Source organism: Notolepis coatsorum (assembly GCF_963971535.1).
Source record: "Notolepis coatsorum genome assembly, chromosome: 1".
NCBI classification, from domain to species: domain Eukaryota; kingdom Metazoa; phylum Chordata; class Actinopteri; order Aulopiformes; family Paralepididae; genus Notolepis; species Notolepis coatsorum.
In genome coordinates this window covers 156,520,405-156,544,825 of record NC_140165.1, presented here as the reverse complement: position 1 = coordinate 156,544,825, position 24,421 = coordinate 156,520,405, and the positions used below count along the sequence as shown (strand labels likewise).

The following is a 24,421-nucleotide window of genomic DNA, read 5'->3' as shown; positions in this document are numbered from 1 at the left end:
TGGACCATCAACTAATGGAGGCAGTCCTACTCTTGTGTTCTTTGGTGGCCCTACTCAGACGTGTGCTAAGTGTTTCTCTATACCGTTGGGTGGGATTGCATATGTCTGTTGTTGTTGTTGCGTTTTTCTTTGTATCAACATCTGCGGTGTCTGTGGACCAGGACTTGAGTCTCAGCAGAGTGGTTTTCCCTGCAGGGGGACCGGCACAGCGGGACTCGAGCAGGGGAGATCAAACGTCTCGACGGCTATACTTTCTAAGCCAGAGCATATTTCACTCTGGAACATGACGACAGCACAAGAAATAGAAATGTGAATATCCTGGTATTTCCCTTTTTGGGGCTTTTCAAATTACAGATTCAGCAGTAGACTAGAGAGCCGAACAGAGGAAGAGGAGGAGTGAGCAGGGGAGTAGATGTCAAGTGGCTCCAAAGCCAGAACATACTATTCATTGACTCGTTTCATACTCCTCCCTTTGGCAAACGACTGACCACAGTTTCCAAGTCTCCAGAGCCTATAGGTAATTTCCCTCCATGGGGGAATGAAAGAGTTCATGCCTTTTTAGTTAGGCCTTTGTGATGATTCTCAAAAAAGCATTTCACATCCATTATAAGCGGGTTGTTTTACAATGCTAGTAGGCATGTGTAATTTTGGCCAAATTATGGTATGTATTGGCAGTCTGTATATCTGGTTTAACGTATCTCTCTCTCTCTCTCTCTCTCTCTCTCTCTCTCTCTCTCTCTCTCCTCTCTCTCTCTCTCTCTCTCTCTCTCTTCATCTATCTTTCTCTCTCTCTCTTCTCTCTCATCTCTCTCTCTCTCTCTCTCTCTCTCTCTCTCTCTCTCTCTTCTCTCTCTCTCTCTCTCTCTCTCTCTCTCTCTCTCTCTCTCTCTCTCTCTCTCTCTCTCTCTCTTCTCTCTCTCTCTCTCTCTCTCTCTCTCTCTCTCTCTTTCTCTATTTTTGTCTCTCTGTCCCTCCACAGCTCAATCAGGTAGCAGAGGACCCCCTGAAGCGACCGGTGGTGTATGTGAAAGGGGAACGATGCTGTTAAATTGATGAATATAGTGAAATAGCAGAAAGTGGCCCGTGCCAGGATACAGCACAGACCACCAAGGGTAAGATCTCAAGCCTAAACCACTGCCTATTCAATGAGTGCGCATGTGTGCGTTCCTGTGTGTGTGTGTGGTGTGAGAGAGAGAGAGAGAGATATGCGTGTTTGTGTGTGTGCGTGCCAACTAAATGTGCATGCATGCATGTAGGTTCCTATCATTTTCAGTTGGAAGTCACAAAGGATAATTTACATATAGATTATGTTTTACGTCAAAAACCTTGATTGTTATTTGTTTTGCGGTTTCAGCTGATTTGAATGAAACCAAGTGGTTTTTCATGATTTTAAAAAAGAAAAGAAAAATTTTATTTCCACATTCGGATGATACACATAGTTGTGAATTTTGTAAAAGTAGGTTTGGCAACTTTGACCACAAACATTTAAACCTTTTTTCATCAAAGCCATAGCACAGTGAGAGTCGAGACGTACTGGGACATCAGTTGGGGGCTTTTCGAAGCTTCAGTAATAATTATCATTGAATAATCAAAGCTTCATTCTTCCCGCGCAAAAGTTTCAATGTGGTGGTAAATGAGAGTAATGCGTTAAGATGGGATCTCTGAAAGTTCTTAACGGCTAAATGCCGCTGACTGAAAATAACAGATTTTCTCAATTTTAAATAATATTCCCACAAGCTATTTCTAATGCTGATGTAGGCACATTTGAGTGGTTAAAACAAAGCATTGGGATAATGATTTTGACATTGATTACCATGGCAGCGATTGAAGCTTAACATTCTGGCCACCCCTACCGGGAATATATCTAATAGGGGTGTGGGGGGGGGGGGGGGGAAATCGATATGTAGTAGTATCGCGATACTTTGCGTGGCGATACTGTATCAATACAGGGACGCCAAGTATTGATATTTAATTATTCATAAAAAATCGTAAATTTTTTTTGTATAAGAAAGTTGCATTGTTCATTTCAATACCTGTAATAGTACAGTAGTCCACGCACACGTGTGCATTCAGTTAAGTTGGAATATGACTGTAATACAAACAGTTCAGTTTGTCAGGTACATGCAACACAGATTACAGTGTTTACATCTGTCTGCTTGAGAAAATACCATGTTCTGCAATAAAAATTATTGAAGTGAGATGAACAGATTGAACTTTATTTTATTAGATAAAACATGTTGACAAAGTTTTACTTTGCAGTTGAAAAAAGGTAATAAATCGCAATATATCGCAATATTAATATCACAATACTCAGCATATCGCAATATATTTAGTATCCCAATACTATCGTATCGTGACTCAAGTATCGTGATTGTAACTGAGGGGTACAATTCCCTGACTGTATTGATAAGTATGGTATTATTAAACCACTACCTCTTGTACTTTAACTTCTGGCCATCCAGTACATGATATAGATATGATGAACACTTTCCCACCTGATGAAACGAAGTCCACACAAATGTACAAATCGAATATTTTATATAGCAAAGGGTATATACAACGTTCACTTGATGACATTTATGATTTGAAATGCACTTGTATGGCAAATGAGTATTCGTAGGTAAATCAACATTGAATGTCCAATCTCTGGTTACGCAGGGAGTAAGTATACAACCCGGTTCTTTAGGGAACTATAGCGATGGTACTTAAATGATTATAGCTGGATACACTAAGGGGGGGGGGGGGGGGGGTCCCGCTGGTTGTAAGACAGTAGGAGGGGGGGTTAGAAGAGCCGCTGGCGGTATCCCATCTGGCCGACGATTTCTTGGGAGAATTCAGAGTCCTGAACACGATGCCCACAGAACCTCGGTCCGCAGATGAATACAGCTGGACCCTCTGGTGGACGGTAGCTGCCGGTCCACAACGGAGAGACGTGAGGCGACCTCACTGGTGTAGAGCGCCGTCTCACCTGGACTCCTCTCCGGGGGGGTAGTTCCAACACTCAGCAGTGTTGGCCGTTATCCATGGAATAATCAAAGCACCCAAAGCATGTAGATAATCCAAGCCGTGGAAGGCTCGCCGTCGTCCGGGTAAAGTAATCCAATGTACAGGTCCACTCGTCCTGGCCCGGAGCTCCTCGGATGCAAGCACCACAAGTGGTCTGCCCAGCCTGGTTAAGACTCTAGATAACGTCAGGAACGATGGGGGTGCTGCTCACTTTATAACTCTAACCGAACGATGCACCATACATAATAGACTATTATTAGCTTAATAGAAATACGTCCAACTCGACGGTATAGTGCCAAACTATGACAATTCAACTATTAATCCACACGATATCTCAATGCCTATTCTGAGGCCAAGTAGGCCTTACTGCACCACACGTGCGTCGTGGGTGAGGCTTCGCGTCTGTTACTAGGTTGGAGGGTAAAGAACTAATGGACTAAAAGAAAGTTCTACTTTACTTGCGCCATATATATATGCGCTGCGAACAAATAGTACCATTCGTATTTCGCCAGACGTATTCCTACGCGGAACCGGGCTTGCCACGACATGTTGGTCGGCACGATTGAACTTGAACCTAGGGGTATGGCTGCTGGCGCCAGGTTCTCGTCCAATGGTAGAATGAAACTATTATGGGCTGTTTAGTAGACTAAAGGGATATTCAGTGCATATTGTACAAGGAATATACAGGGGATATCAAACGATATACAAATACTATTAAATATATATCCATAAATAAATATATATATTCGGTTTAATCTGATCCTTCACAACAGTGATAGTATCGTATCGTGAGGCCTCTGGTGATTCCCACCCCTAATATCTAACTTACTATTTGCAGTACATATTATCATCAGGAAGTTAAGAATCTCATTGTTTCTTTTATAATAAAACACAAGATACCCAATAATAAGGATAAGCACCCAATGAAGAAACCCACACCCATTGTCTCCCTATAAATACTTGAAACTATGGAACTACACACTACAACTGTTTTATGTGGTCCATAATGGCCCCCCAAACAACATTGCCAACTTCACCAGACCTGTGTGTATACATCTCTAAACAAAGTTTTCACATCAGTGTAATTGAAAATAATATAACAAGCAATATGTGTGTGAGACCCATAGTGAGACGAACACAAAGTCACAGATAAAAAAAAGAACAAGGAAAACTCCAGTAGAGAAATTTGAGCCTCCTCTGTATCCACTGCCCTGAGGCTGAGGACTTTTGCACAGCACAAGGGAGAGATGACTATCACCCAGTCAAAGAGCTGTTTGTTTGCTTGGAATATTTGATAAGGGACCAGCACACTTTGAGGTCAAATAGTTTGACATAATGAAAGGCAGCGGGAGAAACGCGTCAGATAAAGAGATTCCCAACCAGTCTTTTTATACAGACTCTGGAATTAGCGGCACTACTTTTATAAGTCCAGTTTGTTTCTTGTGAAATCAAGCCATCTTGCGTTATTCTAGACCAGGGGTCGGCAACCTGTGGCTCCGGAGCCGCATGTGGCTCTTAAGCCACTCTGCTGTGGCTCCCTGTTACTTAAAAATACAAATAAAAATTTAATAATTTTTTTTTTACATCTCTTATTTTGGAGATCGAGGTCATACTGTGACACTGAAATGAAAAAATATTTCGTCAACTAAAATAATTCATCGACTAAAATATACGTCACACCCGCATCTCTCCCTGCCATCTGCAAGTGGCTAATCTTGAGTTTCCGACCCCCCAGTAAGCCAACCATGGATACAAAAAAATAAAGTGGAAAGTCAGAGGAAAATAGAAGGTTTAATTCAGCGTGGACAGATTAATTAGCTTTCACGACTAACGATGCAGGCTTACCTGTATGCCTGATATGTTGTGAGAAATTTGCGAACAACAAAAGATTTACTTTTTATTTGATACATTTTCCACAAATAAGGGAAGGACTCAAATAGACCTGCATAGTTCAGGGTTTTATTTCAAAGTAGGTCTACAGACGCCAGTGTTTTGTCTCCTCTTCTGTGTTTTATTTAAAAGTAGGTCTACACATGCCAGTCTTTTTTCTCCTCTTCATAAGAGTTTGAGGTTTTCCTTTGTTATAACAGGTAAAACAGCAATAAAATGTCAAGTTTATTTTTGTTGTTTTATAATTCCATTAACACATTAACTGCCACGGAGTTTGATCATCTTATACCATTCTCTGCCAGCACTGTAAGTCTATGGAGATGTTCACCTTCTTTGCAGGGCTATAACTTTTTAAATTGTATTGCTAAATTGACATTACTATGGCCCATTCAACATCGATTATCTATCGTTCAGGATGTAGGAACGTTTAACTTTTTCATTCACACATTCATACAAAAATAACATCTAGAATATAAATATGTTTTTATCGTTTTCTGCAGTAATTCCTAGAACGTGAGATATAGGCATAAATGCATATATAGATGATCAAATGCCGTTTGATACCCATCCACGCTATATTAAAAATTTCAATTGTACATGGTCCTAAACGTTATGACTGATCATGTGCGGGTGAACGGAAGGGGAAGGGGGGGGGGGGGGGGGGGCGTTTATAATTCCGTGATCGTCGTTAAATGATTTATGTAGTATGGGTGATATATAGATCAGAGCAGTTTGCATGGATAATAATAAACAAAAACGCTGAAAGTTACGGCAGCCTCCTCTTACCGTTGGGCAATGACACTGGAGCAAAAAGATCCCAGTTATTTGATGGGGATCGAGGTGATCCATTTCCGGTTTGTATAATAATAATAACAGCCCAAATCATGTCGATTATTGAGTTATGGCAGCGATCGCTACACATGGACGTGTGTCTTGAGTCCCGCAACGATAAGCGAGTGGCCGGACGTATTTAGGAGACTCACCGATATCCAACCGGCATTTCCGGTTTGGCAACTCGCCGATCATCCACCAGGTGGCAGTATTGAAGCGTTGCAGAGTTGTGCCGAGTCCCACAGCATCAGACCAGCCTCCGTGAGGGAAATATGAATACCATGGCGAAAATATGAAATATGATCAAAATAACGTTGTACGCCGTGATCTGGCAGAATTCGCATGAACTTGAAACCTGTTGTACGACGTTTTTGGCGCAGGAAGTGTTAATGCAACAAACTGTGTGCTATAATTATAAAGTATAATAAATCGCAAATTACTTTGGGTATGCAATTGTCAGCCGTTTTATGCTAAATGTGGGGTATGCTTGGGGATAACTATATATAAAACGTTATACACTGTTATCTTCATTTTAAGGGTAAATTGGTTTTGCGGCTCCAGATGAATTTTATTTTGTGGGAGGGGTGGGGGGAATGGCTCTTTTGATAGTAAAGGTTGCTGACCTCTGTTCTAGACCAGGGGTTCCCAAACTTTTCAGGCCGGGATCCAGAAAATAAGGCGTCAGAGAGCCGCGGCCCAATGCACATCGTCAGGCTTTTTTTTCTTCTTTTTTTTTGCCAGGCGACCGATTTATTAAGCCAAATATCACTTCAATCCTATTAAGTTAGTTCAAATTAGTTATTCATTTATATGTGCTATTTATGAGAGGGCTAACTTGTTGCAAAATAATAATGATAATAATAATAGCCTCATTAAAATACTATTGTTGCTTCGGTTGTTTTCAGCGTTTTATGTGCATAATCTGTTATTTAGTTTGAAATGTTCGTTGAAATAAGTAGATTTTTCGTTTTTGTTTATTTATTAAGTTAATATAAAACCATATAGTCACATTTTAGAATACAATAGAATAGAATTTTAGAATACAACTAGAAACACTGTCCTGGCCTGCTTCTAAGTTCAGTGGCCTGAAAAAAAAAACATTTTTTTTTTGGAAATCATCGCGCGGCCCTCCCGTGGCTGCTCGCGGCCCACCTTTGGGTCGCGACCCCGACTTTGGGAACCACTGTTCTAGACAATAAATGTTCAGTAAAGTCAACATTTTAGTGTTGGCTTATTCTCACAATCTAGCTGTTGGCAGTTTTAAGTCATTGTGATCATTGTTCTGGTCTGTATTATTTTGTAAGCTCAAACAATGTACCTCTCTATACCAGTGGTTCTCAACCTGGGGTCCGGGGTGCCCCAGGGGTCCTTCTGGGGCTTCCACGGGAATGGGTTATTTTCACTCTTTCACTTTCTATAAAAGTGAGCCCAATTGGAGTAATGAGAGTGACTGTTCTGATAATAATAATAATAACTTTATTTGTATAGCACTTTTCATACAGAAATTGCAGTTCAAAGTGCTTCACAACAGTAAAAAATACAGGCATAAGCGAGCATACAAAATTAAATACAAAAAGATAGAGAGGTAGCAAGCTAAGGTAAATTACAGTTTTTCAGTAATACAAATAATAAAATAGAATAGATAAAGTGCTGTTTGATTCAGTTTAAAATAGGCTAAACATAATAAAATAGAACGGACAGTAAAAAGTGTGATACAACAGAGCAGTGCACCGCTCTTAACTTAACAACAGAGCAGTGCATCGCTCTTAACTTTGAGTTTCTTTACAAAGTACAGTTATAAACAACCTTATAGAACAACAGAGCAGTGCATCGCTCTTAACTTAACAACAGAGCAGTGCATCGCTCTTAACTTTGAGTTTCTTTACAAAGTTCAGTTTTGAACAGAGCAGTGCTCTTAAAATTACAGTGCATAGGAGGTAGTGAGATAAAATTTGCATAGAACCGACACATGAATTTGATAGGAAGGCAAGGCGCTCGCCATCAACGCTGGAGACGCTGGGTTCGAATCCAGCTCTCGCCGTTGCTATCAGCTTGGCTGGTCGTTCATACTAACACAATTGGCAGTGTTAGGGGTGGGAAAGCTGATGGGTGGGTCCTGGGCGTTGTGGTCAGCGACCCCTACAGTTCGGTCGGGGCGCCTGCACAGCGAGGGTAGGATCTGGAGGGAGGTAGTGTGACCTTCCACACGTTACACTCTCCCGGTGAGAATCTGCGCTGCCAGGCTGGCTGCCGGCTGGCTGCACATGCGTCGGAGGAAAGCATGCGACAGTCTCCGGCCTCCCGGACCAACAGTAGGGGGGAGTGCGCAACAACCAGGAAGGGGGTTGGGAATTGGCATAACGACTAACAGTGGGATGGGAGAAAAAGGAGGGGGGAAAAAAGATAATAAAAAAAAAAAAAAAAAAACGTCTAGCGAGTTGGCTTCCCTGATGTTTTGGGGTAGTTTGTTCCATAGTTTTGGGGCATAGTTGATAAAGGCTGCATTACCGATCCTCTTTTGACTGTTTCTGGGAGCCTCTAGTAGTCCAGCAGCTGATGCTTGCAGTGTTCTTGCTGGCCTGTAATTTATTAGTGTTGGCGTCTTGGCGATGTAGCTAGGTCTCTGTCCATTTAGAGCTTTGTATGTAAGGAGAAGGACCTTAAAGTAAATTCTAAATGTTACAGGAAGCCAGTGTAAAGCAGCTAAGACTGGACTAATGTGCTCTCTCCTTTTGGTTCTAGTTAGCAGTCGGGCTGCAGAGTTTTGGATTAGCTGAAGCCTCTCTGTGGTTTTCTTAGGGATACCTGTGAAAAGTGCATTACAGTAGTCTAACCGGCTAGATATGAATGCATGAATTAGCTTCTCAGCATCGTTTTGATTAATAAATGGTCGTACTTTTGCTATATTTCTGAGATGGAAGAATGATGTTTTGGTCACTTTGTTAATATGAGAATTGAAGTTCAGTTCTGAATCTATGATAACCCTGAGACTTGTGACCTCAGATTTTATCCAAGGGGTTAGTCCTCCCAGGTTCTTTATTAACGTTTCTTTTTTAGTTTTGGGGCCGATAATTAGAATTTCAGTTTTGTTCTCGTTTAGTTTCAGGAAGTTCTTATGAATCCATTTATTTATTGCCAATAACAAGCAGTCTGTAATGTAGTAATGTAATGTAATGTAGCTGTATCATTTGGTTCAGCAGATATGTACAGTTGTGTATCATCCGCATAGCTATGGAAATCTACATTATGTTCTCTGATGATATCACCCAGCGGTAACATGTAAAGGGAGAAGAGTAAAGGACCTAAGCAACTCCCTTGTGCAACCCCATAGTTGTTGTCATATATCTGACATGTGGCCTCCTAGTTTAACATAGAATTTCCTCCCTCTGGGCTTGGGCGGTATCCTTTTTTTCACACCGTCATATTTTGATGACATAATACCCCGGTATATGGTATATGACGGTATGACTTTCATTTTCATCGGGCAGGGCAACCCGTGTTACCAAGTAAACAAATCATCGTTAGCTCTCAGTCTCAGAATGGTAGTCGGAAGCCCGCACCGTTAGCATGTAGCCTAGCCATGGCAGACTATTTGATTCCTTAACAGCTCGAAATTGCCTGGGTTTTGGTCATATGCTCCCGAAATGCTCGCGCTGTTTGGCTACTTCTATGTGCAGTGAAAACTACTCGAATGCTTTATAACCTAGTCATTGATTTAGTTCAGGGTAATCTAAGATTAGCCGCAGAGCTAATGCTAGCTAACGTGAGCTAACGCTAGCTAATTAAGCTCACAGAGAGAGATAAACAGCTGACGGCGGATAGTACAGGACGGTACAAATACAATAAAACAGCGGGTGGGGGCTGTTGTGTAAACCTTGTACTCTTTAGTTCACATATAATAAGAGACGGATTATTTGCTTGCTCCACTAGTGCACCACAACAACTCACAACCAACTCTCGTCACAACGCTTTACGGTATTTTCACAGCACTGTCGCAACATTACCGTAAAACGTGAACACCGTTGTGACCCACTAGTGAGCATAGATATCTATATAGAAAGTGAGGACTGGTCTCGCCCTCTGCTGGCGCGTGTGTGCACTACACTCAAAACTCCGTTTCACTGTAAAAGAAACTGAAGCGCATCTGTGATTTTGACGGTGACGGACGGTATTGATTTTCAATACCGTCGGGATTTCTAAATACCCTGGTATACCGTCATACCGCCCAAGCCCTTAGCACATGTTCTGAGAAACCGACAAGGTTTTCAAGACGGATCGATTAGAATATCGTGATCTATTGTATCAAATTCTGCACTGAGATCTAGCAGGATAAGGATGGAGACCTTATTCTCGTCAGAGTTTAGTCTGAGGTCACTGATTATTTTGGTGAGGGCAGTTTCAGTGCTATGATATTTTCATAGATTTCATAGATTTCACTTTTGGTTAGGTTTAACTTTTGGCACAAAAAGGTTTTAGAACCACTGCCCCGTATTATACATCTATACATCTATGTATCTCCTAGGAAAGGGGAACCTTTAACAGTTATCCCCAGTGTAATAACTGTTAAAGATCCCCTCCACTCAAAAACACTCCTCTTGGGGGCATAACCTTTGACTATATGGATTGTTATTTGTACAGAACTTGAGTGCCTTTTTCACATTCTTCCCCTGGAGAGGGAGACTTGCATGTGTGATGTCATTAATAGGTTAAACCTCTCGTGGTCCAGGATGTGATAACTTGACACCTTTTAGCTTCAGTGTACACAGAAAGCTGAGTAGGTATTGACGTTCCTTCAAAGAATATATTCTTGATATTCCTAGTAAATATCAATGGTGCTTGTTGCCAATTTGCATATCCATAGATCCTTGCATTCTCAATGAGAGTAAATGTTTAGAGATGCTGCTAAGCCATTTTAAGTAATAAATTGAACAATTTTGGTTGGGGAAAACATATTTATGCCAATTGTTATTGAATATAGAACATTTCTAAGGGTTTAAAAGACGACTGGAGGGGATCTTTAAACATGTCCTGCTACTTAACTACAGGTGGTGAAGGTAATTTGACAAAACAATTGTGCTCTCTCCCTGTCCCACAGCAGCCCACGGAGTACTTCGACATGGGGATCTTCCTGGCCTTCTTCGTGGTGGTGTCTCTGGTGTGCCTCATCCTGCTCATCAAGATCAAACTGAAGCAAAGGAGAAGCCAGGTCAGTGTCCACCCATATACTAAACACCAGAGACATTTCCATGGGAAGACCCTCCTTCTCACTTCCTGTAATGCTTCACGTGAGCTACACGAGACGCAGCCTTGGTGAGCTTACTGCTTACTTTAATGCATACCTTCCTTCATTGGAGTCTCGTTGGTAACACCTACCTACCTACCTACTCTCCCTCCCGCTCCACCTAGAATATGTCACTCTCTCACTTACTACCATGATGGTAGGGACCAAAAAAGTATGGAAATATATCACAATATTATCACTGTATAAATGTACCATATATCATGGTATTATTTAAGTGCAAAATTGGTACCATGGCCATATATAGCTTTTACCATGGAAGTATCATGGTAAATTATTCATACAATGGCCCATACCATGGTAAAACTGAAAATACCATGAAACTACTGTTATATACGTTTTTATAAGGGGTGAGTCAGGCATCAGCATCATGTGACTCTGTTTATTGGTTGGTCTCGTGTGATGACACGTGGGGGGGTCTCTGTGTATGTCCGTGCGTGCGTGTGTGTGTGTGTGTGTGTTTGCAGGCATGTGTGCTTGTGTGTCTGTCACAGTGGCAGATGCGTTGGTCGTGCTGACTTCCTCTTGGTGGTTGATTAAGGGAGCAGTTGACACCGGGGGCAACTCATTACACCTAACGACCCTCTTCCTGGCTATAATTTGCTATTAGCTTAAAGACCGCATGGATATGATTTCAACAGTTTTTAACAAGTGAGAACTGTTACTGTAGTTTCTGTGGTTTTGCACAACTGTGTTGCACGCCCTCCGATTTAACCGTGGTCCGGAGAAGTAGTTTTATTTGCGATCACTACTACTACATCTTGGAAAAGTTACTGACGCCATTATTTTGGGGGTCATTCAACGATTCCTTGTGTATATCAAAGCCTCACCCAGTTCCCATCACACTACTGGCTTTATTATGTGAACTTGAAAATGCTGATGTCGGTAGTCCTCTTATGTTTGTGCTTCATAGGCCTTTTTCTAATGATCCCTTTGTGGAGAATGTAGGGAAATTACTTTGTTCATCAGTTAGTAGATGTATATGCTTTTATTTAAATATGTTGAATACTGTATATCCTGAAAAATTATTAACAAAGCATTACATTTAAAGAGGTCCTTCTACTGTACATGAATGCATATTTGAAACACACAAGATTTGTTGGACTAATCGATTAGTCGATTTAATCAAGCTCCATGTTGGGCCCTTCTGACCGTCCTCTCATCCATCCTCTCTGTTCCTCCCCACCACAGAGCTCCATGAACAGGATGGCCATCCAGGCCCTGGAAAAGATGGAGACGCGCAAGTTCAAGGCCAAGGTCAAGGGTCAGCGCGAGAGCAGCTGCGGGGCGTCGGACTCACTGAGCAGCAGCTCCACCTCCGACTGCGCCATCTGCCTGGAGAAGTACATCGACGGGGAGGTAAGAGATGGCACAGATGCCGCGCCTCCTGTCCATAAGCATAGAGAATACCACGCAGAAGGCTAGGCGATGGTTTAGTTGGTTAACGTTCCAGCTTCAGATACGTTAATATCAAACAATGGCACATGCAGCGTGTTTCATTGTAAATTAGACAATGGGATGGAAGTTCCCTGATGTGCTTTGGGACTGCAGTCCTTGCATTCCTCCTTTTTAACGTTGCTTCCGCTGCATTCTAGACGTGAGGCACGGTCTCTCTGTGCGCACCTGGAGACATGGCGGTGCCCAGTGTGCGATTATGCTTCCTGTTTTCCCACTGTAGTCTCCTTTAATCCTTGACAGGAGTCATTGTCCAAATATGTATGCTAGACCCTAATCTGGGCCTTTTAAGGATTTACCGTTAACGGCATTGCTCATCCTCATCCGGGGATGACAGGGCAGGGGGGGTTGGCAAACCCCAATGCCCACAGGGGGGCGCAGCCAGTGTGTTTTTTGTGGTTGTCGTCTCTCCAATGAGGACGAGAAGAAAACACAACAAAGCGTGGCGCCAGGATTGCACAGAGGAAGTGGAGATGTATAAAAGGCTGAATGGCATCAAAGCAGTGAACTATGCAACAAAAGCTTGGGTGGAAAACAGCCCAAAGATGAGTCACGTTAGGAAGCAGAAAGGGAAGAAAAAGAAAGAAAAGTGTCTGGTAGTGACTGAGTGAGTTCTTCCTGTGAAAGAAGATCACAGTTCTTCTTAATACTACAGTAATTAAAGGGGCACTTCACAAAAAAACAATGCTGATTTATTTTGCACATAATCTCAATTAAATGATAAGGTAGCAGCCCCTATAAGATAAGGTATTGCTATTTATTCATCTACATCATTTCATTGAGCTGTAATTAACACAACACAAGGATTGTTGATTGTCCCCGATGACATCACTGGTGGCCATATTCAAACAAATTTATTCTCGATAACTTACTAAATGAATGTGTGCAAAACTGTTGAGCGTTTTTGGATGTGTGTGAGATTATGTGCACAATAAATCAGCATTGTTTTTTGGTGAACTGCCCCTTTTTTAATGTTGCTGAAAAACCTTTTATATCACCCCTCGAGAGTAAAGCAGGCATTTGTTTTCGGTGTTAATTGGTTATTAGCTGTAATAACTGTAGAGGAAGTGTATGGTCATGGTCGATGGCTACTTTATAAAAGTTCTGCAGTCTATTACAAACATCAAAGGGGAAAATTCACCCTAAAATGTGATTCACATGATTATTCTTATAATACTGTACAGTATTATACAGTACAATACACTCATTAAACTAAACAAATGAGAGACGAGACTCTGGTGGTGATGTCATCGAGAGGTAAATCCTTGAACTGCTCCATAGACTGTGGAACAACTCCTAGGACACTATGGTGCCCATCAAGCGCGTTCAAATCACTTTCTGAGCTGTAAGCCCTACATTTAAACTAAACTCATCTGTGTGTAATAGCTCAACAGTAATTACCAACAATTAATGGCTCAAACAGAAATTCTCTTGAGCCCAAAATGTTTGCCACCAATTCATTGTCAATGGTTGCCTCCACCCACCTCCACCGTGCTGATTCTGGTCTGGCATCATGACAATGAAACAGCGATGGAAATGGAGTGTAACAAGTTGACAATTCTGTCCATCAGGCTATATCAATTTACCAACTCCAAAAAGTGTCACTTGATGGCATCACACTTGATGCTCTGATTTCCAGCTTAGGGAGACACTTGTCTATGTTTATTTATATTGACTCAATTGTCCAAGATCATTGGAATGGCACATTTCAAATTCTTTAGGGTGGATTTTCCCATTTAACACAATAACGAGAGGAGCTTGTTCTGCTTTGCTGCCACCTGTTGGGCATTCACCCACACTTCAGAATTACCCTTGAAATTCCTTAGAAACCAAAAAAGCTTTTGCCGTTTAGAGATCACAACTCCCTCTGATGGAGCGATCGGTCTTGTGGATATGTGAATGCCATCAACGCAGTGATCAAGCCACTTCAAATGTTTTGATGGAAAGCTGACCATTAATACTTATACTTTTTTCCTCTTTTTCCCTTCCATAGGAGCTGCGGGTCATTCCGTGTACACACAGGTTCCACAAGAAGTGCGTTGACCCCTGGTTGCTCCAGCATCACACCTGTCCCCATTGCAGACACAACATCATCGGTGAGTTAGTAAATAGTTTAGACAAAGCCCTCTTCATCACCAATCACCTCAAGTGCCATAATATCACAGAGTGCACTCAACCCTTGCAATAAGTCAATTTTTAAGTTCTTAGATGAACAATGTTTTCAAACCTGACGTTTTGTAAATGAAAGTTGAAGTTAAAGACGGTATAGATTGAGTCTTTTCGCAATCACACCCCAAATTATAAGGATTAACTCTACAACTGCAAATGCACGGTTGGCCAGAAAGGCTTCATTATTGTAAAAGAGGGATTTGCTAATGTTTTTAATTGAATGGTTTTCAATTTCATGAAATGTACCATAAATACACAAAAGTTGTCATAGTACAAAATCGGTTTAATTTCAAGCGTTTTATTATTTATTTCATTTTTTCCAAAGAACAAAAGAAGGGGAACCCGGGGCCAGTGTGCATGGAACCCGGCAACCCAGTCCACAGCCGGCAGCAGAGGGTGGTGCTGCCAGTCCATTACCCAGGCAGGGTTCACCGTGCCGGCCAGGTGACTGCCTACCCCACCCGCACCAGCATGGATCCTCATGGCAACCCCATCACCGTGCTCACTGTAGACCAGCACCCGGACCCTCAGGGCCTGTACCCACCCCAGTCCACCTCTGCCTTCCTCCGGGGCTACCATCCCACCCTCCACCTGGACCACTCGCTCAACCCTCACCACTGTGGACTGGAGCACCGCGGGCCCCCTGCCTACCCACCTCAACCCCACCACACCGCCTTCAAGCGACCCAAGTTCCATGGCCGCAACTTCTCACGGACAGCCTGCTTCTCGCAGTACGAGACCATGTACCAACACTACTACTTTCAGGGGTTGACCTTCCCTCAACAACCCGAGGGGGCCCAGGGGCCACCAGTGGCAGGGCAGCTGGGTGGGGGAGGGGGAGCCCATAAGGGCCACCACAGTAGGGCCTTCCAGCAGGGACTGCTCTACCCTACGGTTGTACACATGGCCCCCGCCTCAAGCTCACGAATGGGTGATGCCGGGAGTACCTCGGGCTGTTACCATGGCCACCGCTCGGTGTGCAGCGGTTACCTAGCCGACTGCCCCGGTAGTGACAGCAGCAGCAGCAGCTCAGGCCAGTGCCATTGCTCCTCTAGCGACTCCATGTTGGACTGTACTGAGGTCAGCAACCAGGGGGTGTACGGCAGCTGCTCCACGTTTCGCAGCTCGCTGAGCAGTGACTACGACCCCTATGTCTACCGAAGTAAGAGCCCGTGCAGGGGCTCTGCGGGGGAGGCGGGGGCCACCGCTTGCACCACGGTGCCCGCAGAAGACTCTCAAGCCCCCGCTCCCTCGGGACACGACTGCCTCCAGCCCCCTCCCGGGGCTTCGGGCTACAGCTCGGGCGACCACCTCTCCAGCTGCAGCTTGGAGCCCAATTACAGCAGTCGCTCGTCACTGGACCCCCGGGAGAACAACAACACTAGCACTACCTCAGCCGGGGCTCCGGAGGCGGCCGGAGTGGACAGGGGGAAGGGGCCACAGGAGGAGTCGGGGGAGCTCGGGGCGGCGACGTGTAGCTGCTGCTTCGAGGTGCTCCCTCCCAACGTGGAGTGCAAAGGGCAGGACTTGGACAGAGTTGGCCCTCTGGCCTCACAGGGGCGCTGTCGCAGGGGGGCAGAGTTTCAGAGCTCCGCCTCGCAGAACTATTTTGCTCCCGAGCACATGTGCCCTTCCTCAGAGCAGGTGAGCTACGAGGGGCTGCCTTGTTGTTTCTACAAAGAGATGAAGGTCCACCGGGCCACAGGGGGGCGGTACACAGAGGACTATGCCGTTAACGTACAGTACGCACACGCAGACTCTGACACCTGCTCGGGACAGGGCTGCTGCGAACTCAGCCAGAGGATCCCTATAATTCCCGAGGACACAGACTGTGAGTTAAGTGCAGGGGCAGAGACACAGAGCAGCCTATTGCCTGCCAGCCTCCCCGTGGAGGCGGAGGCGCGGATAGGAGAGCGGCAGGAGCCCAGGGAGGGGTTCTTCTCCTCAGGACAATTCAGAGGTCAACCCCACCCTCAGGAGGAGGAGACCAGGGCTCTGTTCCAACCCCAACGCTCCGCTAGTAGCCACAACACATTGGGAAACAGTACTTCGACAAATGAGGGGGGTCTAGGTAAATGAGGGTTAAAGCCCAAAAAGGGACTCAAGTTAAAACCCTACCATTGGGCACCGTACGAGTCAGTCAGTCAGTTAATCAATGAAAACCCTCTGTTGCCTTGTTCTAACCTTGCTCGCTGAGCTCTGAATGTTATCATCTTAGATTGTGTGGATTTCTACTGAAAATGAAGGCCTGACGTTTCTAGATATACAGTATATCCAGTTCATTCCTGTGGCCACAAACATCTCAGCCCCGAAATCATGTCACCATGGAGTTATACTAAAATATTGATGGAGGTTGATGATTGAAACTAGAGTGGTTGGTAATAATGGCACTTAGGTGTATTAGGCTACCTGCTGCCACCAAGGGCAGGACCATATTTTTTGGTGAGATTTTTCTGGCTTAGCAAGTTTTTTTTCACAAGATATCTTGACTCCATTTTTTCATGCAAGATGTTTGAGGATTTTTTTTAATGTATTCTCTTAATTACTATTGTCACACATAAACTTGCATGTACATGCATACAGTTTTGTATATGTGTGCTTACATGAACACTGTTGCCTATAAAGCTTCCACAAACCACAAACTCAGATAGAAAGGTTATATGGATATAGCTATACCAAAACAGAAAGTCATGATTGTTTTATTTTTTTAAGGGCAGGGAATGGGGTCTTTCTCAATGTCTGTGACCCACACACTTCTCACTGAGAAGATTAAGCTATATATAGTCTAGAAAAATGCATAGAAATGTGAATGCATAGCCCACACTGGTCTCTGTTCTACAACGTACAGAATTTGTTTGTTTTATGCATTACATTTCTATCCAAATGTGGCCTACCTGTACAAGATATGTGCCAGACCAACACAAAAGCCTTATACTGGTGAGCCATCGTAGGTAGCAATGCCTAAAGAGACCACTGCCACTTTTGGTCAAATGGAAGTCCAAAGTGACAGTTTCTTCGGGCGAGTAGATTTTGTGTGAGTAGAGTTTTGACACTCTACCTCTAGTTTGGAAGCCCTTAATAGCTAGTTCTCACTGCCACTTATCACATTTCCTCCATGAAAACGCTCTTGATTATCTACGGTTCTTAAGGTTTTTGTTTGTATCAAAAGGCCAAAGGAAGGTAGCTGGAAAAGAGTCATAATTCATAAGGGTTCCTTATTGTACTGTGACTTTTTCAATATTTTTTTTATGTAGTTACACATACAACAGTGTATCCATTTGAATTATATCATGATACAACACATAATACATGCTGACAATATCGACATTAGTCATTCATGCCTTTCTGTTTGTCCTGCAGACTGTTTTTATACTGTTTCTATGAAATGTACCCATTCTCTTCACAGAGACAACCCTTCTGAAATAACTCTATTTATACGTTAACCAGTGCTGTAATCAAGTGAGAATCTAATCTTGCCTTTGCATAGAGATATGTACTGCAGATATAACATTTTGGGGTACTTGAGTCACTATTTAATTTTTTTATTGTTTCTAGCACTTAAGAAGATTGTATAAAAAGAAAATGTGTACAAAAAATTAATATTTTTTAATTTTTTAAGAATATAATTATTTTCTGTCATTACCATTACAAATGTTTAAAAAGGCTAGAAATCAATCTGTGTATATTTCTGTACCTGTATAGCAGCACATTTCATAAATGGAAATATGTTCTCTGAATATTTATTTACTAATATATTTATCTTTTAAGCCATGTCTTATGTTCGGAGTGTATGAAAGTTTTGGAGTTATTTGGTTGATTTTTATTTTGAGAAAATCACTAACATGAGACTTTGTAAATACATGGTAATTGCACACAAGACGATTAAATATTCTCTGACCAAAAACTGATTTTAAAACTTTAGTACCATACAGTTTTGTAATTAAATTGTACAAAGATCTGTAAAATATACAGTTTTATTCAAGTAAATAATGATGTGGTGTCTTTTTTTTGTCTATAGTTGCATCCCAAGTGAACACCCCCTTATTATTGTCCCGAAGCAGTTTTGTTTGTTTATTTATTTATTTATTTATTTATATACAGTATTTGTCATTTAATACTGGTAGATGCATTTAGGCGATACAATATTCCATTGAGATGATATAAAACTAAATACGAAACAAACGTTTTACTTGTTTTACCTTTAGTGTAATGCATAGTACACAAGTAGTCACAATACAAATATTTATAAGAATACCAAGTATGCACAGGAAGACTCATCAAAGACGTTTCAGAAAGGGAGACAAGCCAACTCGTTCTTATTTCACATTACGTGGGTTATACACAGCGCAGACTCACTGCCCCCCGCCACCTTAGACTGGGAAAGCACAGGTTCCATTCACCCCAATGGGAGATGTAGAGGTTTTCGATTTTCAAATGTGTTCTAGGCAAATTACCCTCTCTGACAATTCGAAGGTGTTCTGAACATTTCTGATTTGTAGATCCAGAGGAAAACTATTTTTGTTTGAGACTTATCCAGTGATCTGTGTTATTGTGCCTTTGTAGAAGTCCTGCCCGTTTAGTAGATGGGAACTGTTCCATCTCAATTCCATTGGCACTGTTTGAAATACGTCATATTCCTATATTTAGTATCTTTGGACTCCTATTATCATGTAGCATCTCCACAAAAACATCTGATTGGTTATTGATGCACCATTGTCAAAAAGTATACATAAGGTGCAAAACCACCTGCTGATCAAAACATCTGCATAGTGTAGTGTACTCCACAGTAGCCTATTTGTGACTTTCAGTTTTTATAACTAGTTTCTTTATTTAACGTTAATTAATTGTTTGTTAATATGATGCGCCACTTAAAGGTGATCAGGCTGTAAAATATTGCAGATATGTTAATGAGATCTGTTTCCTACATACAAGGGGCACAACATAATTAGATCTGTTTTCTACATATAAGGGTGCAACATAAGATATTTTCTACATATAAGGGAGCAACATAATTAGATCTGTTTTCTACATATAAGGGTGCAACATTTGTGACTGTACCAAAGTGCTTCACAGATAAAAGCATAGAGCAAAGAAAAAATACATATACTAAATAGAAAAGTGCAAATGCAAATACAAGTGCAGGGGTTCAGATAGAAATACAAATAAAAGAAAAAAGTGCAGTAGAATACAAAAATAATGCATATAAGGACTAAAAGTAATGACCTAGGAGGCAGGCTCAGCTCTGGTCAAAGGCCAGGGAGAATAGATGAGTCTTAAACTGGGACCCTCTTAACCTGCAACCACATGTGGGCCCTTTTTAGGACGATTTGCCCCAGACCCGGCGGCATGGGCGGGCATTTGGGGGCCGGGCCCACCCACTGAGTCAGCTGTGCCCGCCCTGCTGGAAAAAAAAGATTTTTTATTTATTATAATTTTTTTGGCCAATCAAAGTCGACTATCCAAATCCTTAGTCGGGGACAGCCCTAGTGGCACTGATGTCAACAACAACACTACTGAAGCTAGCACGGCACTCTGTGAGAATTTGTTTTCTACCCTCAAGAACGTCTTTACAGAACATCGCCTTAGTATGCTTCATCGACGCAAGGCCAATTTAATTCAGTTGGCATTTGAGAAGGACTTAACAAAAAAGTTCAAGAATGAGTGGAGGGACAGTGTTTTAAGAAGATTTCACTCTGTCCCCAAACGCCGCTTGCCACTCTACTAATGATGGTGAGTAGCCTGTGGAGGAATTTTGTTTGCTTTTTTATGCACCTTATTTTTGTCAGTTCAGTTCAGTTTGTCAGTGAATTCAGGAGTGTTGAATAAATGGAGACTTTTCAAAGATATAGAATAGAATAGAAATGTATTATCCTGAGGGAAATTTGACACTGCAAATCACTCAACATTAAACATTTAGACAGAACAAGTCACAAATAACAAAACAAATGGCCTAAGAATAGAATAAAATGAAATAGAATAAAAGATACAGTAAAAATATACTGAAGTCTACAGTAGGTGTAATATTGCACAGTGCTGTTTAAAAAGTAAGAGTCCAGGAAGATGGTAACTGTCACTCTGTGCTCAGTGAGGCACAGTGATGCATTGTATAGTCTGATGGCTGTCGGAATGAAGGACTTCCTGTGCCGTTCAGTGCTGCATTTAGTTAGTGTGAGCCTATAACATGCTCCTCCTGTCAGCCAAGTCTGTGTATAGTGGGTGGGAGGAGTTTTCCTCTCTGTCTCCGCCACCCTCGCTAGAGTCCAGCTCCACCCCAACCACGCTACTGGCCTTCCTGACCATTTTATCCAGCCTGTTTGTGTCCCCTGCTCTCAGTCCGCTGCCCCAGCAGGTCTGTTATATATATCCGTTCAGTCTGTTTTTGTATAAGTGAATGTTCTTAAGATGGAGAGAAATTCGATTTTTCAATTGCCTCTCTGCTGTTTAGTTCAGCACCGTGGGCAGCGCCAAGCAAGCCACAGCGCCGCTCTCCCAGCTGAAATATATAAAGGGGAACCTGTGTTGAAAAACCATTGTGCCCCCCCGAGAACATTTTATGCCCCCCCACTAATTTGTTTCTGCAGCCTGGTCTGATTTGCCCACCGGCACTTTGGCGACCACTAGTGGCTCGGGTGTGCATATTTTGTAATACAATATATATATATATCGAATTGAAGCCCCATTTGTTGCCTGTCGATAGCCCTTTCAGGTGACAAAATCCGTCCAGCGGTTCTCGAGTTACATGCCGATATTTGAGGCTTGTGCAAAGTACACGGTATTGCGCAAAATACCACTCCCGACTCTTGGGGCTCTAGTTCAATCATTTGGCGATCTCGAAAATGATTGTGGAGCCTTGTAGCCAATGAGTGTGGCTTTCCAATGATACCCCAACTGAGGATGTACGAATCAGTGATCTAGAAACTAACGAGCGAAAACGGGAAGAGAAAAACCGCAGTCTATGAGAAAACTGAGCTTTTCTTTTGTACACAGTTTACCAAAATCACTCCTAATAACTCATTTCTGAACGGATCTTTATGAAATTTGGACATGTACTATATAAGGCTTCAGGCTATGGATCTCGAGAGTTTTTTAAGCCATACGAATTTCTGGGGAAATACTACTTCTGGACTACTAACTACTACAGAAAAACTTTAGTAACAAGTTTTTCTACAACTCAAGTTCAGACCTATGTTACTCTATTTCATTAGCACTAAGGTCGCTTTCACACAGGGGCTGTTTGGTCCGGACTTTCGGACCAGAATTCGATAGTCGGGGGTTTTTCGGGTCTGTGTGAATGCGTGTCGAACTCGGTTCGCGGACCAAACAGGCGAACTCTGGTCCGCCTGAAAACGTCGGTCTCGGTTCGGCTTCATTGAACCAAACGCGAACCAAATATAGGAAGTGATTATTATTACCACTGCTCGCAGCACTCACTGCAAAACAAGCACACTGCATCTAATCTCTCTATCTATCTATATATCTGTGCATCTTGGGAAGAAGGAAGAAAAAACACGGCTTATTATTATTACCGAGGCGCGCGGCTTATTATATTATTAATAAAACAGCTACTTGTGGGCACTCATAAAAACACCGTGGTCTACAAGTTGTTTAGCGAGAGGATGGTGGTAATGTGCTTCAATAGAACAATGGATCAATGCCATGTCAAAACTCGGCTCCGCTGATCTGGGCTCCGCAGTCCACACACGCGCGCGCACACACGGGATCGCAGCCACACACACATTTCCACTGTCCAATAGACAAGCGCCCTTTTCGACCGCGTGACATTGTTCAGAAGGTCTCGGTCCGCCTGACAGATTTCTATGTGAAAGCAGGCGAACCAAATGAAGAATGCAACAATGTTGCAACTTCACCCCCAGAACCGCACAGAGTCCACCAAAACTATATGTGAAAGCGACCTAAAAGTGAATTAGCTATAAGTATAAAGTATAGTGTTTTGGTTTGCAAAAAAAAGTATGCAGTCCTCAAAAACGAAAACTAAAATGGCCAATTTTGGGGGCGCCTGTTAAGAGGTTATAGACCTCAAGGGTCTGGGCTGACCTGATGTGGAAGGGGAGGCTATGGAAAAAGCTCTGTTAAGGCTACACCTTAGATGCCCACATACTGCTCGAGCCGTGACAGTAGGAGTAGAATCCTGTGATCCACCGTATCGAAGGCGGCTGTGAGGTCTAGGAGCACCAGGATCACAGGACTACCTGAGTCAGCGGCCAGGAGCAAATCATTTTGGAGACTCAGGAGCACCGTTTCAGTGCTGTGAGATGTTTTTAACCAGACTGGAATTTCTCATGGATGGTATTTATGGCAAGGAAAGACTGTAACTGAATATAAACTACTTGCTCAAGGACTTTGGACAGAAAAGGTAGTTGGGAGATGGGCCTGAAGTTGGAAAGAACAGAGGAGTCGAGATTTTTCTTTTTGATTAATGGCTGCACCACAGCATGCAGAGGGAAGGCTATCTGATGGGAAGTTAGTGGGCCGCAGGTGTTTGACTGCGTCAGAGAGGGAGACGGGCTCGAACTGCTGGAAAACAGTGAGCTGGGGGTGCAGAGGGGGAGGGAGAGGAGTAGCAGAGGTGTCAGATGGTCTGAGTGCAGAGATTTTGTGAATGAATAAAATGTAGAAAGCTTTCAGAGAGCAGGTGAGGGGACAACAGGGGACACATCACAGGGGTTGATGAGAGTTTAGGACAATAAAAAGGACCAGAGGGATCACTAAAGGGAAGGAAACGAGGACTCCCTTATATGTAGAAAACATGTTATGTTGTGCCCTTATTTTATGTAGTCGATAACGGATCTCATTATGTTATCTTGCGATTGTTATAAGGAAGCAACATAACGAGAGCTGAGGGCTGTTGGGTTTCCGCTACTGGTGTTCCCTTGCCCTTCTTCCCTTTCAGACAACCAGAAGGGCCCACTTGTTGTACATCAGGAGTTTCTTCACCAGAGGGCTCACTAAAGGGAAGGAAACGAGGGGAGGGGATGTGCTAGTTTTGGGATCTGAATGCAGCCCTGGACTAAATGGACAAGTATATATTGAAATTCTTTATTAGGAATAACCCCTTGAGATGAACCATCTGGTTTTCAAGGAGGTCCCACATTACAAAATAATCATACATTTACGACAAGATATTTTACAGACAGTTCAGACAACATCAATCAGACAAACAAACTAAACAAAGAACTAAACAAAACAAACAAAGAAAACACAATAGTAACAACTACAATAACTACAACGGTACACAAACACATAATTTATCATTGCATCAATGAACTGTGATAATGATGAATGGTCAAAACATGATTAGTCAAAACATGAACAGGAAATCTCAAAGTGAGAGGAAAGAGTGTTAAATAAGTGAAAAGATGTTATTGAAGGGATATGAACAGGTATATTGTTCCAGTCAGAAGGAGCCTTAAACTTAAATGATTTTTTGCCAACTGATGTAGACACAGTTGGAACTTCAAAATAAACCTGTGAGCAATGTCGTAGTTGATATATGGAAGTGTAAGGTTCCAAATACTGTTTAAGATACTGTGGGTACTGAAAATGAATACATTTGAAAACAAACTGCACCCAATGCTGCTGTCTTCTTGATATGGGAGATGGTAGATTGAGATTTTCATACAGGGTACAGTGGTGGCAGACCAGGCTGCAGAAACAAATTAGTGGGGGGGCATAACATTTTCTCGGGGGGGCACAATGGTTTTTCAACACAGGTTCCCTTTTATACGTTTCAGCTGGGACAGCGGCGCTGTG

At 42.6% G+C, this 24,421-nt stretch overlaps 1 protein-coding gene across 1 annotated transcript in view; it reads left to right on the top strand.

Moving 5' to 3' along the window:
• The window catches only part of znrf3 (zinc and ring finger 3), a 202,018-nt gene extending 183,447 nt beyond the window's left edge, over positions 1-18,571 (top strand). Inside the window, 7 exon segments of the mRNA XM_084316505.1 lie at positions 980-1,027; positions 1,029-1,067; positions 1,071-1,112; positions 10,823-10,933; positions 12,218-12,385; positions 14,475-14,577; positions 14,976-18,571. Coding sequence (XP_084172631.1) covers positions 980-1,027; positions 1,029-1,067; positions 1,071-1,112; positions 10,823-10,933; positions 12,218-12,385; positions 14,475-14,577; positions 14,976-16,729 — 2,265 coding nt within the window. The 3' untranslated portion in view covers positions 16,730-18,571.
• Positions 18,572-24,421: the final 5,850 nt, after the last annotated feature.